The following is a 15,918-nucleotide window of genomic DNA, read 5'->3' on the forward strand; positions in this document are numbered from 1 at the left end:
TGAACACCCAGCATCATTTTTATTCTTTTTAGGGTTTGGGGTTTTTTTGGTTTGGTGGTTTTTTTTCTGAACGAGCTGAAACTTCATCAGCTGTTTTACATGGGACAGTCCAAACTGCCACGTTAAAACACACTCTGGTGAGTGTTTAAGTGCAAAAGGACACTGTGGTTTCTGTGCTTCTTATTTTGTCATGTCCAGTGTCCTCTAAGCTCCTGTGCCAGCAACTAGGACAGAAAGCAGTCCTGCCCTCCACCTGGGAAGGGTGCAGGAGACCTATCCCAAAATACTCAACAGTCTGCAGCACTGCTCCAGGTTGGAGCATTGTCAACAGGAGAGACTGAGCACGTCCTCTGACTGACTGTCCAGAAGAGCGCACAGACCCCAGGCACGGCTTCTGGGAGAGAGCGAGAAGTCAAGCCGTCTTGAACCGAAAGACGGAATGGAAGGAGTTTGTTTCCTGCTGGAGATATTCCCCAAATCAGGAATGACCTGCGTTAAAGGATGACACTTTTGCCCTCCACAGCTGGTTTGAAAGCTAAGCCCTGCACATCCACAGCTTTCCTCACAAGTACTGCGTGTACTAACATTCCGTTTGTCAAACAAAATGCTGTTTGACACAGCTCTTGTGGGAGCTGGGCTTTCCCTCTGGAGAGGAAAAAGGCCTCGGTTCAATTGTGTCCAAACGAGGCTTTTTTTCCCCCTCTGAAGTTTCATTTCTGCTATTGAAACAACAAGAAAAAAAAATCAATTATATGCACAGCCCAAGTTAGCAAATGTAAACAACTTTTCTGTTCTCATTGGAAGGGGCCAGACAGGCCGACTTCACACATACACCCACACTGGAAAGGCTGAAAGCTTCAATCTAATCCTTCCATCAAGGGCTTGTAATAAATGCTCCCAAGATTTATTTTTATTCCCTTTTGTGTTTATTAAACTTTGGAGGGTTTCTTTTCCTTTTTCTTTTCTTTCTGGTGCTTTGCCCGTTCTTTATTACAGCAGCTACAAAACATGGAGTGCCCTTTTCTTCCTTTTTTTCTTTTTTTTCTTCCCCTCCTTGTCTTTCTAACTGCAGTACATGAATGACCATGTAGTAGGCTTTGAAGCAGCACATGCAAATATTTATAAGAGTAGCTTGATTGTTATTAAATGCAGTTGTTATGCTTTCCACGCTCTGGCAAGCTTCCCTAACCCCCTCTAACTATTAGGACCATTTAGATTGTTTAGATTTCAGCTCACTGATAGCAAATCCTGTATTTTTTTCTTTTTAGCCAGCAGCAAAATGTGACATCGTTACTCCCACTGCATGAATTCTATTCTCTCCTCAACACACGGGTCCCTGCCGCAAGCCGGGTTGGGCTGCCTTTAAGGACATCCAGAAGTGTAAGTGAAGCAGCATGCGCAGGACTGCTGGAAGGCAGCTCCAAAGGCACATCTTTCCAGCAGGATCCCGTCCTTCCTGTCAGGCACACTCGGGTCACAAATCCTCTCCTCTTTTCCAGGGAAAGTCTCTCCAAGAAATAAGAAACTTGTTTAATGCATCTGGGCTCCCAAAGCCCAGGGATAATTACTCTGCTCACCCCTCCTGACCTTGACGTGACTGCAGAATCCTGCTGGAAACCACCTTCTCTGCAATGAAAGGGGATATATAAATACAGTGAAACAAATTACAGAGGCCTACAGGTTATATTTGGGAACTGCGATCAGCCCTCAGAGGTAAATCAGTTGTACATCAGCTTTCCATTAGCTCTGAAACTCCATCCTGCTGTGACACGAAGTTATGAGCGAATCCATTAGCTAATCAGTGCCCTTCAACAGCAACACTTGCACCGCTCTCCACTCAGACATCGCTTCTAGCCTCTTGCAGCGAGGCTTCAGACAGCACAAAAGGAGCCTAAGAGACATACTCCAATATTCCAGTTCTTACCTACAAAACTGCCAGTGAGCTATCACCTTTTATCTGTCATCAGCCACTTGCTATTGAGGAGAGACACTGCACTGCAAGTCACAAAAAAATTGCTGGGAACACAGAGGATGAAACTTTCAGCTGAGGCCACATGGCTCTGGAGCAGCGTTTCTTGCAGAACAGGGCATGTGTGCACCCACAGCACAATGTAAGATGAGATGTCTGTTACTGCACCTGGTTTTGGTGAAGAACCCATGCCAGAAGCTGGCAGCTAGGAATCTTCCACTGAGTGATCCCTAGATACATAATTTATGCATGGCAAAGAGGTGCGGATGCTTCACAACTCCCTGATAACTTCAGTTTTGGTATTAACGCACGCGGATATGCCATCACTTAACGGAAGAAACAGACGGGCGTGCATAAAGGAAGAGAGAGCTTTCTCCATCAGAAAGAAACACAGAAAGAAAACAGGCTGTGGATCCGATTGCTGGGTGATGCTCTGGGTGAGCATCAGAATAACTGAAGTTTGAAACCTGAAAGCACCTTCCGCTTTTACCAACAATACGAACCCCTGCGCCTGTCCCAGCAGCCACATGGGGAAGCCTTAACACAGCTTCACTGAGACAGTGGATTTGAGAGTGCTGAGGTGATCCCCCTTGGAGAAAAACCAAAGAAACAAAACATCGCTCCTACTGGACTCCTGCTGCAGCTCCTTAAACACGACTTTCTTCCACCAGTTACACTAACAGAAGCCAATCCTGAAGATGGTTTTGGATTTCAGTAACTTCTTAGACTGGTTAACTTTTTCTTTCTTTTTAATGACAACACACTGAGCTCCTGATATGCAGCAGGGAATCCATACGTGTAATTATTATGCCATAAACTGGCTATGAAGACTCAATAAATGTCACTAGCAGAGTCCAGAGTGCTCAGAGCAAAGGCACTTGGCAGTGCACACATAGCACAAATGCATGGTTTATTTTTTCTGCCTACACCATCTCTGTCAAGCTCTACATGTCCAAAAAATATACACCAGTGAAGGTCTAGGTAGGCATAGGTTTAGAAAAGAATAATTGCCCAATTACTAGATTTTCTGACATTATTTCCACTGTTGAACCACTCTTTCAAAACACACTGAAAACTATGACAACGTACGAAAAGTAAACAACCCCAGGATATTCTCCAGATTGAAGCAATGAGCAAAGATGGAATTTTCTGAAGATATATTTATGAAATTAAGTGTTCCTTACTTAAAATCTTGACAAGGGCCTTCTGGTTCTGCTGCTCCTTCCTCATTGCTTCACCAAGTCTGAATCAAAAGACAACTAGCCAAAGCGATGACCTCAACAGAACAGTGATCTGGCAGTCTGGTTTCCAGTTCCCAAATAACTAGTTCCTTCAAAGTACTCCTATTGCTCTGGAGCTGGATGGACTTTGACGCTCTGACAGAGTTGTCTTTTGTACTGCTGACTTCTGCAATGGTGAAAGACACCCTGCAGCCGTCTCTGGGTCAAAATGCATAGTAAGGACACTGAGACAGTATATTTAGCCACTGGAGAACCACAGGGTTGAATTAAAGCTTAGGTTTAAATTATCAGAAAGACAAGTAGTAACATCAATCCCTAATCACTGGTGGTGTTACAGCAAAGCTGCTGCATGGTACAAAATGGTTTAGGTCCTGGTTTTGTAGGTCATTTTAAAGATGCAAAGAGATGGGCATCTTGCTACTTAATCCCTAATTTCTGTCACTTCATCTCTACTAGCACACTGGACCTGGATAAGAGTCCTACAGTGGGCATCAAACCCTGCCAAAATGCTACCATTGCTCTTCTAAGGCTGTAACAATACCATCCATTTTAAACCCTTGTTTTGTTTTGTTTTTTAAATTGTTCTCCCTGGGCTGTGCCAAACCACGTTGCAAGTTCAACCTCAACAGTATTTACATGCTGCAGCTGAAACTGACTTTGGATGTTCCTCAATTTGGGCTGGAGACCATTGTAACACAGCTGCAATTTCCCCCTGTCGCTGAACTGTCTAAGTGAACCTTAACAGCCAGAAAGCCCTCATTTGAATCCTTTCTTCCATTGGACTTTTCTGCCACATAGAAATTCTTTCATAGAATTTTTCTCACAATTATTCGTGTGGAGCTACTACCTTTTGTAGGCTCGGGCAGATAACACCATTTGGCCTGAGAAAATCCATACTACAAAATACTTATTTTGAATACAAAATATTTCTTCTGAATAACCAGCTATGGCTTCTCTCCTACCAGTACCATATGAAGAAAAACTGCTGGGCCAACATCACATATGTTTATTCACCTCCTATGAGGTGCAACACCAAAAGCCAAGAAGTCTGGGCTATGACAGATCCCCAAATGAACCCTTCTTGAAATAGCTATTCCATCACCCCAAAGAAAAAGGGGAGTAAAATTTAATGCCAAAGAGAACATTCTGCTTTATCTGAGAAGACGAGTAAAAGTCTCAAAGCCCACGGGATCATTCCCCGCAAATGACAGAGACATTGCTGCCTTACATACTCCACCCTGCTGCAAGGGGATGGAGAGTTAACATGGGCACAGGCTCCCTCAGAAAGACCCAACTTCCCTTCCCAGGCCATGCTGTGAAAGCTCACATGCAGCAATCAAAGGAATTAACCTCTTCTGTGCTTTAAGCCAGGCTTTAACGACTAGACCAGATTTTCAAGTGTTAGCACCCAGCATTTTGAGGCTTTTTTTTGCTGTTGTTGGTTTTTGAATTTTTCAAAATGTCCATAGAATGAATTCTTCCAACTGGATGTTTCTAACCTGATTTTCAAAGGGTCTAAATGTTCTTGTGATGTTTTGAAAATCAGTTTTGGGCTCAGGCGCTGAAATGGAGTTGGATCTCTCTTTGCCAGCTTGTCCCAGCCATGGGTGCTGACACTTACAGAAAACCTTCACCGCAAATCTTGCCTCCTCCATAGCTTCCCTTGCCCAAAAAACTAGAGTAAAAGTTTTCTGCCAGTCCCTGTGAGCTGGAATGTAGCCACATACGTAGAAAATATCAGTGATTTAAAAATAAAAAAATGTTATCTGCAGTACTAGAGGCCAAGCCACCGGGCTACACAGGAAACAAAAAAATTTACCAAAAAAGCTGAAAAGTCAGAAGAAAATCCCTATGCATCTTTCCTCTCCCCCCCTTTCTTCTGATATCATGTATCATGTCCAACCTTCATCTAACTGGTGCATACAGTACTGGTCCACTGGTCTGTGCTGGGTGTCAGCGTGATCAGCCCCTATGTTTTCCCTGACTAGACCATTAAAGAACAAGTATCCTGCAAAAGCGACGTGCTGCAAGGGCAGAGGCAGCACGAACCAACCTGTGTGTGATCAAAACAACAATGCTCTGAGCACAACCCTCTTCAGGGACAGGCTGTAAGCACTGCGGTGTATCGCCTGAGCGATGCGAGTCTAACCCTCCCTCTACACCTCCCCTGTCCCTGCTCATCTGCAAAGAAGGTTAAAAAATCTGAATGTGTTTCAGGAATGGGAGAAAAATACTTAAGAAAAACATACATAGTGCTCCCAAACAAGCTACGCAATTTATTTCGGAGAAAACCAGTTGCCTGAGCAGGCTGTCCTGAATAAAAAGGAAACACTTGTGGAAGTATATAGGAAGACACCTGAAAGTAAGGACTGCGAGTGCATGCATGGGTTTACCTCTCCAAATGTGCTACGGTAAATCAGCACAGAGATTGCCAAAACTTATGTTCTTGCTACTTTTCAGCCACAGGGCAGTCCTGAGGCAACTACAAGCCACAATCCCGGCAAACTCTCCTGTTCTGAGAAGGTGTTCTGTTGAGTACGACTGAATTCCTCTAAGAGCACATTTCTATGTAACTCTGAAGAAAGCGAGGACTGCCCAAGAGACTGCTCCTGCTATAATCAAAACTCTCTGAGTATTAACTTATAGAAGAGTCAGACTGAGCACTGAGCCTCGATCCAAACCTCTGAAGCTGGAAGAGGATCAAAAGCCAGCTGAAATCGCTGAAAGTTCTGTCTTAAATAAAAGGGGAAACTGTCCTGTTCCTTTCAGGAAAACAAAAACAGAACTCCAACTCAGGCAGACTTGGTGTGACCACTGCCAAATACTCCTATTTCTTAAAAAAGGAGCGTGGAGTCTCTCCCAAGGGATGGCCCTGCTCGGGACAAAGCAGCACACGTAGCACAGACCCATGCCCGACCTTTCCCTCCCAGCACGAAAGGCCATTTACGTATTTGCAAAAGCTGGAAATGGGGGTAAACTAGCACCTCACATGGCAACACATGCGAGCCCCCCTCAGGTGCATGGTGCTCAGCAGACACCTTCTGCCCCTGCCTTTACGATTGCTTGAAAATGAATCTCCTGAAGAAAAATTCCCTCACGCGAACTCGGCAGACCCTCCTCTGTGCTCGCCTTTAAAGCTTTGCAGGCTGTTGGCTCAGTTTCCCTCTTCCACGCTGAAATGCAGGGGCTGGGTAATGCGAACAGCACTGACGCATCGTATAAGCTATTCTCAGGTCTAAATTTTGAGCCATTGAGCAATGCTTAATTGTGGTAACTTAATTACTCGGGAGTATTCTGGAGAGCAGCAAATGCTGAATTTTCCATTCCGGACCATCCTTCAGCATATACAAACTTCCACACATTTTAGAAAGAGAAAGGTCTGATCCCGGCTCTCTTCTCAAAGTCCTATTTACACATCAGCTGTCATGCAAAGGAGCCAAGAGGGAATGTATACACAAACCATACTGCTGTCTTTGTTTCTCAGCAAAGAAACCTTAATCTTGTGGCGGGTTAAAACACATGGGGTAAAGCACCAGCACAACTGCTCGCTCCCTCAAACACAACCCCTATAATCTCACTGCTGCTTATGCAACACTACAGCTTTAATAGTGGGAGAGAAAAGGCACATCTTCAGATGTGTCCCTCGCTCCCGGGTCAGATGCCATCACAGCAAGCCCGTGACCACGCACTGCCGACAGGAGCTGACAGATCCTTTTCTGCTGGGAAGATGCACAACAAGCTAACAGGAAAGCTGCTGCATCTGTCAACAGGTCTTAGAACAAGTTACAGAGGGACCAAAGCCTCTCCAAAACCTGAGTGAAGTTTTGGTGCCACTGAAGTCACTGAAAAAACATTCCCATCGCTTTCAAAAGGGCCAGGAATTTACCCCCACGCTTGTAAGCACAGAGAGGATTTTCCGCATAAGAAAACTGTCTCCAGCCTCTCTCCCTCCCTGTTCGCCATGGATTTAGTTTGCCAACAAAAGGTCCTTCAGCTTTCAGCAGTTATTTTGTGAACGCTCCGGGAAGAAGAGCTTTCAAATCCCCATCAAGATCCTTTGAATGAAATCCCAGGTTATCATGTATCACCACTGAAATCAAATATGTAAATAGATGTGTGTTGTGTTTGGAAACTTCTCAGGTATGTACTTTGCTATTCTGCTTACACTGGAATGTAAGAAAAATACTCCTAATGTCTTTCATCTCTCTCCATGAAGGGCTGCTCCTCTTTCAGCTAGGAATCATAAGCAAGAATTGCAAGTACAGTCGCCTCTCTCCTATTAAAAAAATTAAAAAAAAAAAAAGAGAAGAAAAAGGAAAAAAAAAAGGGGGGAGGCAAAAAGACAAACTCACCAGGGAACACAAACCTTTCTCAACAGCAAAGTAAGACCTGACTTGTTGGCAGTGTTCAGCTGAGTTTTTCTGGCTGCAATGACCTCATGACTTAAACCAGACCGGATTAACCTTCTGCCATTCACAACACTGCCCAACAGTTTTCCTTGTAGCAAAGAACATTTTTCTCTCACTTCCCAACCTTCTTCTGGTTGCATGCTGCTGAAGTGGTATCTTCAGAAGCAATCTGTACCAAGATACCTCTCCATCAGCGGGCTGAAGAGGCAAACACAATCAATCACACGTCCAGCTGCATTACTTGTATATCATTCTGCTTTACGCAGGGATGTCGGGGTATTGTCTGCAGTGCCTGAAAAGCCCTAAGCAGTCACTGTACCCCCAAAACCCACGTACCCTTGAATAATTTTTATCTAAGAAAATATCTTATCTTCTCAACAGCAGATTAGGTGTAAGGTTAGATGTATGTGCCTGTGTTTGAGAAAGTCTGTCTGTTTATAATTTTTCCTTAAATCCTTCCACTTCCTGGCACCTATCTCATGATTTTTACTTGTACTGGCAGCTCAGCCAGGAGGATTAAAACTGGCTCCGCGGTGTTATCTCAAATATACATATTGCACAGACATAATTCTATTGAATCCATCGGACTCACCCATATAAAAAATTACTTCTGTTATAAATCCGTTCTCCCCATCAGCATGCAAAAGGAGCTTGGCAGCTGCGCACGCTCCGCACCTCTACCTCCTCCCAGCTCTAGGGTTTCTGCAGGCATTGAAGCAGAGGTGGCAGGCAGGACGGACCTGCCACCCACGGGAAGGACAACCCCTGAGACTGAGGGTGCTGCGCAAGTCGGGTGATGAAAGCAGTGCTCCTCCAGCAAAGCCCAAGGCAGAGAGGCAGAGCCACAGGACAGTGGTCCTGCAGCACCAACCCAGGTCAGGTCCCTCCAGACCTGGGGACCAGGGCAGACTTTCCGGGACCTCAGAAGCCAGCTCCAGTGAGGAGGATCGTGATTAAGCCCAATCCTTGGACAGAAGCACAGGCATGCATTTTTGATGCTGGCAATCAGGCTAGTATGTTTAGAAGGCTAACCCCACCACAGAAATGGACTTAATACTTCCTTTAAAGCAAGCTGTGGTTACCCGTCATATGTCTATGTCTGTAAAATTAGGCCACTCACAAAACGTTACTTCGGTACAGCTTGCACTCTGACAGCAAACACACTCATCACAGGCTCCGACTTGTGCCTTCAGTGCTGGATGACTTCAGCTATTTTTTAAGCCCATGAGTACGTATCCGCATTTTAATTTTCTGTGCAGAAGGGCTTCTAATTGCAAGTATTGTTATGAAATCCAAGAGGGTGGCTGGAAATCCCTTGGATATATTCTGAGGATTATACACTGCCACGGCGATGCAATACTATACAAAAATCTACTTTACAAAAAATGTACCGCTGCAGAACAAAGCTGCACTGAAGAGGAAAAAAAAACCAAAAAAAAAACCAAACAACTGGAAAACATTTTGAATTATTTAAGGAACTAAGAAAACTTTCCCCAAATCCAATTTTCTCCAACAGTGTCACAACAACCACAAACCCGTCATACATGACAAACTTGGTGGTGTTGAAATCAAGGAAATGGCAGTGAAAAGACATTCTCAGGCTATTTCACAATTCAGTTTAAGCTGTTCGTACTGCTGGTTTATGTGTCTCTCTACCTTAGCACAGAATAATCCTAATATCATTTTTCTTGTTTTCAAGTCAAATGTTTTATTTCCCCTATTATTCATTTGCAGGGTGGTTCAACCACTGGAAGTGAATGTATGCAAGATAAGTGATTAAATCAGTCTGAAAATTTAGTAGAATAACGGGGCAAGAAGCCTACTACTCTGCTTCAGTGAAAGAGCACCGGCATCGGCTTCACTTTAAACACAGTGCTGCTGAAGTCATCCTATGAGCTTTCCTACCCAGCTACGTGGTTAAAAGTTTTCCTGCCTCAGAGCCCTTAGCGGTGAGGGAGCACGGGGTGAATCCAGTCCTCATGAAGCTCCTCAGACTGAGGAGAGCTCACAGGACCACAGCCTTCATGCACCTCACACTTGCAGTGTGATTTCTGCTACTGCTTTCCTAACCTGCTCAACCTGTGTTTTGGAGAGGGCTCCTCTGTGCAGGAGCAATAGCGGGTGATAGCTTTCATGCTCTTTGTGACCTTCCAGTTCAAACTCCTGGTTAGAGAGATAAAAAATAAGTATCAGCTTTCTGTGAGCATGCAGAGATTGACCTCCTAGGCTGAGCTTATCCCATTCATCTCAAGACGGCCAATGGATGGCCACTTGCTACCAACACTCTCCAGGCCTCCACAGCCTGGATTAAATTCCAGTCTAGACAGAGCCATCCAGCCTCCCCCAATTTTTTCTTTTTCGAACGGGAAGAGAGTACAGTTTTAATTGACAGAAGTTGGTCATTGTAGATCCCTTGCACAGAGATCAAGTTAAATAGTATATCCCTCAGAAGGGCAGCGGGATGACTGTACCGAGTGCGAGTATACCATAAAACTAAGTTGCTTTTCCTGTTAACATGGACCTGGAAGGGGCAGTGTCCTGCTGCCACAGGTCTGGAGCACAAAGTACTGCCTGTTACCTATGGCTACAGTCTACTGCACCTAAGGGGATGTGCCTTTGAACGGCCGTCTCCTGAACAAACGGTGAACCATCCTTTTCTTCCCTCTATCTACATACTTACGCAGCCCCATGACCACAGTTTTTAAGAGCACATCTATCATTCATCACAGCTGGTGGTAGCTCTTTTACTTTTGCTGCCTCATCTCACTTGGAGCTCTCCCATCATTTCATTCCCTTAAACCACTCAGACATTTCCCCTCTTCAATTAGTCCCTTAAAACTTTCCTTCCTCTTAAGCTTACGATTATTCTTTCATTACAGCATTTTGTGGTGCCCTCTAAGGAGAACAAAATGAAATAAACCCTGCCCCCCTCGGTTACACTGTCACGTTCAGCACAGTGAAATAATGTACAACTTCTAAGAAACTGAGCCAATGCACAGATTGATAATGGAGGTAACACCATCAAGTTTCACTCTCTTCTGGAAGGGCAAGAGAGTGAAATTGAATATACAGTCATAAAATACATGAAATTAAATAGGCATCTGCAAATGAAAGTTGCCTGTGAAAACAGTTTCCAGGTCTATGGTTCTAATTACTACATAAATGAATGGAAAATAGGATTAAGGAATTTGCACTATTGTTACACATTTGGAATCACAGCATTTTCTTCGGCTACAATAGCATGAAGGCATAATCCAATCAAGTCCAACTGAACCCGATCCAGCTTCTCCCTGATATTTTGGTTTGGTGGACAAGAATCTGAAATCATTCTCCAGCAGCTCTCACATGGGACTGAAACACGCAATATCAGGGTGGTTTCGACAAGCTTCCTCATTTCTTCTCAGGCTTTGGATTTTATGATTTGCACAGATGATTAAAAATGTTTATGAGTTTCAGTCATTCGGATTTGCTCCTTTACCAGCTCTGTCTGTAAACAAGATTTCAAGCGCCGACTGAATCACGAACTACAATCTGCTCTAAAGGAGAAGTCTTCTGAGTAGACAAAGCCATCTGGCTACAAAAGCAAAGCGCGCACAGCAGCAAGTGTTAAAACCTCTCTTGTGCCTTCTAAGAATCCATTCACGTTTGCAAACACAAAAGCTTAGGGCTTTTCATCCACACCTAGCGTAGATCTTTCATTTTTTTTCCCTCCTTCCTTTTTCTGTTACTGCCATGCACACTGATTTTAGCCTGAATAAACCACCCACAAGTGACTGTTCTTTGTATGTCTTCATGTAAGTCAGTTACCCAGGATGAATTTAGCATGCTGTACCAGATCATTCAAGCTTTCCTTCCTTAAAATCTCCCTAACTCTCCTCTCCTTCACAGGTCTGGCCTGCTCTTCATCTCCAGCTGGACTGAAATCCAATAAATATTACACTTAGAAGGTAACAGGTCTGGAATGCGAAGCATCTAGAGCTCAGCAGAGTCTCTTCTTGGCATCTCAGTGTATGCACATTGTTGCCTAGTGCCAAACACTATTCAACCGGCTTTATGCAATTCAAATGAAGATATTAAATCCCAGGACTGTATAAACAGTGTTTACCAATCAAAACCACAGTTAAGAGAAATGCCTTCCTAAGGGAAGAGACAAGTGCTACTTGCCTTATTAGAGCCCCGGAAAAGCGCAGCGTCTCGAATAAACCTTTCCACCTGGAATACATGTTTACAGTTTTGTTATCATCCTTCATAAATGAAAGACGAGAAAGAAAGTAAAGGCTGGTTTGCCATGCTCTGTCCTTCCCTGTGACATTATCACCTGCACAACAGCAAGGACCAATGCATACAAGCCTCTGACATTCTGTAACAAGGTTTACAGAATAGCACCGAGAGCCAGCTGAAGGCCTTTCCCGGATGGAGGGTCTGGTACACATTTGGCCAGTGCCCTGCTTACATGTGATTAGCCTCGCCACCGAACGAACTAGGGAAGCCAGACTGAAGGCATCTGCTCAAAGCTATCTATCTTCCACAGCTATGAAGGCAGAAGAAGATGCATTTTCCCGGCCTCTTCCTTACACGCAAAAGATACTGCTGATATTGAAGAACAAGAACAGAGTCATAAGGGATCAGGTTCTCTTTATAATCAATCATTATTGAATGGCACCACACAGCATGGCTTGGGAAGAAAAATTCCAAGCATTTCTCACCTGCTAACCTAGGGCTGTGTCCATACAGGCTCAGTCTTGACAACAGTTAACTTCCAAGCACTCTGTTCAGAACTGCAAGACCCCCTAAGGCTGGAAGAGCTCTTCTGAATTCCATGTTTGCTCCTACTAATTTAACTCCATGGATTAGATGCTTCACATCCAGCACAACGAGTTAGGAAGAGACAGGATTCTCAGCTTAAAAACTTCTTGCCCACGTGAACGCAATGGCTGGCCATGCCTACACACCAATGTGTGTTCAGCTCTGAACGGTACAGCTGCCTACATTGTAGATTTCTTCAACCAAGATGCACTGACTTGTTCAAAGAAGCATTTATAGATCAGGATGGGGAAAAATCATGTGTGTGGAATTCAAGATATGGGTAAGAAATAAGCCTATCTTCCTCCTTCTCCCAGGGCAGTCAGTGATCTCAGAGCTTTCTCAATGGCACTGTTACCAAATGTGTAACTAATTGTACATGAGTTTTCCTCGTACTACGAATTACAGAACTGTCTACCTAAATGATTTACCTGACTGAAGCTCTAACACTGCTGAATTAGTAGTGTCTGTGAAAGCGGCAAAGAAGACCCAACTAAGACATCTACACAACATACGTAAAGTAGGGGCATCCAGTATTTCCTCTGAGAGGTGTTAATAATAACTTACTCAATGATATAAAGTTTACCTCAGATACAACTTTACTATTCTACATGTAGGCTTTATGTAGATTATATTATGGGCCTCACATACCTCGAGGCAGAAAGTTCATGCCTTGCTAACCTAATCCTCAGAAGCATGAAAGACCACTCTCCTTCTCATGTATGAGCAGCGTGTTTCTCTGCTGAAGCTAAGGAATGAGGACTGCTCTACAATGACATGCCTGTAGGACAGCTGCAGTAAGGTTAAACAGGATACCGAAGGGAAAAAAAAACAAAACCCAAACCCTACATTAAACCACCTGCTGAAGAACCCTTTTACCATTAAGCCTGGACATCCAAACTACTCACAGGTAACGAGACTCCGCTGGCAGGTAAAGAGAGATTGCTGTGTGTGCAGAGGACAGCATCTTGCCATGGTCTGCTACAGCCACCAGCAAGGAAGGGCACAGAACATTGTCAACTAACGGCTCCACTTCCGTCTTTCCTCGTTGATACCAGATGTGGAACTGCGTTGCCCTGGACCAAAATGCAGGTTTTACCTCTCAAAATACACAGTAAAAAAAACCAAAATGTTTGAATCTGAAACGGCATCAATACTCAGCACAGATGCTTATGCAAGGGCTTCTGACTTCCCGCAAGATGTGGGAAGACCACTGCTTCTCAGAAGCTGTTGTTCCATTTGAACGTTTTTTTAACCCAATCTTAGAAATGTTCTAGATACCGAGGCCTAGAAGAGTTCCAACAGTCTACTTTTTATTCAAAACCACCATTTTCTAGTCTGATCTAAATTGTGGTCTCCAATCTTTACTGGTCCAAGCAACTGAGTAAATAACATTTTTGAGAGCAAGCGAGAGCCTCTCCAGCTCACTCCAGAAGAGTGATACGATTTTAAAATTAAATAAATAAATAGGTATTGCCAAAAAACTATAGTCAAGAGTTTGAGCTTTTCAAGCTCTAATACTTGCTATTACAAAACTTGGCTACTTCCAGTATTCTTAGAAGAAATAAAAGAAGAAAAGAAGTTGTCAAAAAAGGAGAAAAAGATTGTTCTTCTGAAATGCTTCAGACTAACATAGTAAGAGGTCCTAGACAGCTTTCAGAGTTTTAAAGCCATCCCTTTCCAAATATTGGTTAATGTAAATCTGGGAAGCTGCCTTGTCTGGAGTAAAATCATATACAGATTGAAAAAGGATTAAGTTTTTTGTTACAATATACGCACTTTTTCTATATTAACCTTCCAGTGTCTGGAACAGGAGAGGAGAGTTGGGGAATAAGAACAAGCAGAGAACGGTAGGGTTCACTGTGAAGGCTGCTGCTGCAGGTACGGACTTGCTTTTCGCAACACACAAGGTACCACAGGGCATAACAAACACTTGACTGTCATTTTGTAGTGTGTCCTCTCCTCGAGACAGGTTAACATAGGAGAAAATGGCACAAGTTCATACCATAGTGGGCTCCCAGCTCTAGTCTGTGCTATTCATAGCCGAGCGTTCAGGTTTACAAGGCTAGACTAGATTTCCTGAGTCCACATAGAACAGCTAGATGGATCCAGCTGGATTTTCCAAAGTGTAAGATGAATGTCTTTCTCCAAGACACTACAAATAACAGCCACTCCGAGTGGGGCCACCTGCTTTGGATTCATCTGCAGAGGACTGGCTTTTAGATATACATCACCGAGACTGAGCTTCTGATTCCTTTTTATTGGCGAGTTTTATCACACACCAAAGGAGACATCGTGATAACAAAAAACATGGTGCAGGACTGCTCCACACCTGAGCAACAGGGTTAGACACACACACCACAAGAGGGTTCACAGTATCGCCAAGATAATGAAACTACACCCAACTTTAACAACAGATGACTTTTTGTCCTGTTTGCTGCTTTTATTGGCTATTTTTGCTCAATTAATTTCAACCCTTTACCTCTACCTGAAGTTTCACCCAATCTGTTTTACAATTTTTGCAATAATTGGGAAAAAAAAATTGGCTTCTTATTCGCAAGTCACTTACTTTCTGCTTTTTGGGGACACCTAAATGTCGGAGACAAAATTTGCTAGAGAAGGAGGCATGCAAACACACACATGCACACATATATGCACGTGAAGAAACCAAAAACACAAAAGAATATATATTTCAGACTAACAAGATGATATCCAACTAAATATTAGAAAAAGATGTTCTGACCATTTCTGATTCAGAATGATCCAAAACTAACGCAGACTCCAGACAGAGATCATATTCAGTGAAAGAGCTCCACAGATTGCATCATACACCACCATGGCTGTGATAATGAATATGGACAGCAATTACAGAGTCTGCATTTCCTAAAGATGAAAACAGACTAGGAATGCACCAGTGGCTTCTCAGAATAACCTAAAGAATGATGTGAAAACATATTAGTTCAAAGGAGCATGAAAACTACAGCGGCTCTTCGCAGCAAGTTTTTAATTTTCTGCTCTACATACACTGTTAGTCATATCTCCTACTGGTGGGGCTCTGCAGGTATTCAGCTGACCTGCGCCTACAGAAGCTGGGCTCAAGAAACAGTCTTTACTGCTTTAGTTGTATGACACTGGCACGAATTACTCAGGATACTTAAGCTTCCTAAGAACCATATTCAGAGGGAACATCACAGTGGAGAGCAGGTTGTGAAACAGGGAACTGTCCAGAGAGTTTGCTGTTGAGCTGGGTGCTTTGCTGGAAGTACTGGGTGCATACTGTGGAAGCAGAGTCCTTCTAAACCCTGATACAAAAGAACAAGTGACAGTGAAATATTGTACTTATTTACACAAAACACAGTACGCTTCAGGACTATTCTAGCTCTACCCAACCCAACGCTGACCTACTACCAAAAGGAAAAGCTCCACATTTCAGAAGTGGCACTTGAGAATTGCCAGTGAAGGTGTCTTCAAAACGCACACACAAATACTGTCTATC

The 15,918-nt window shown here is 43.6% G+C and overlaps 1 protein-coding gene across 2 annotated transcripts in view; it reads right to left on the reverse strand.

The window, feature by feature from the left end:
- TGFB2 (transforming growth factor, beta 2) overlaps positions 1-15,918 on the reverse strand; it is a 62,408-nt gene that overhangs the window by 23,775 nt on the left and 22,715 nt on the right. Inside the window, exon 3 of one of the 2 annotated variants that reach the window (XM_010142824.1) lies at positions 14,988-15,011. The exons of the other annotated variant lie outside the window; for it this stretch is intronic. Coding sequence (XP_010141126.1) covers positions 14,988-15,011 — 24 coding nt within the window. The remainder of the gene's footprint in view (positions 1-14,987; positions 15,012-15,918) is intronic. 2 annotated transcript variants of the gene reach the window in all.

This window comes from Buceros rhinoceros, unplaced genomic scaffold (genome assembly GCF_000710305.1).
Source record: "Buceros rhinoceros silvestris isolate BGI_N320 unplaced genomic scaffold, ASM71030v1 scaffold15179, whole genome shotgun sequence".
NCBI classification, from domain to species: domain Eukaryota; kingdom Metazoa; phylum Chordata; class Aves; order Bucerotiformes; family Bucerotidae; genus Buceros; species Buceros rhinoceros.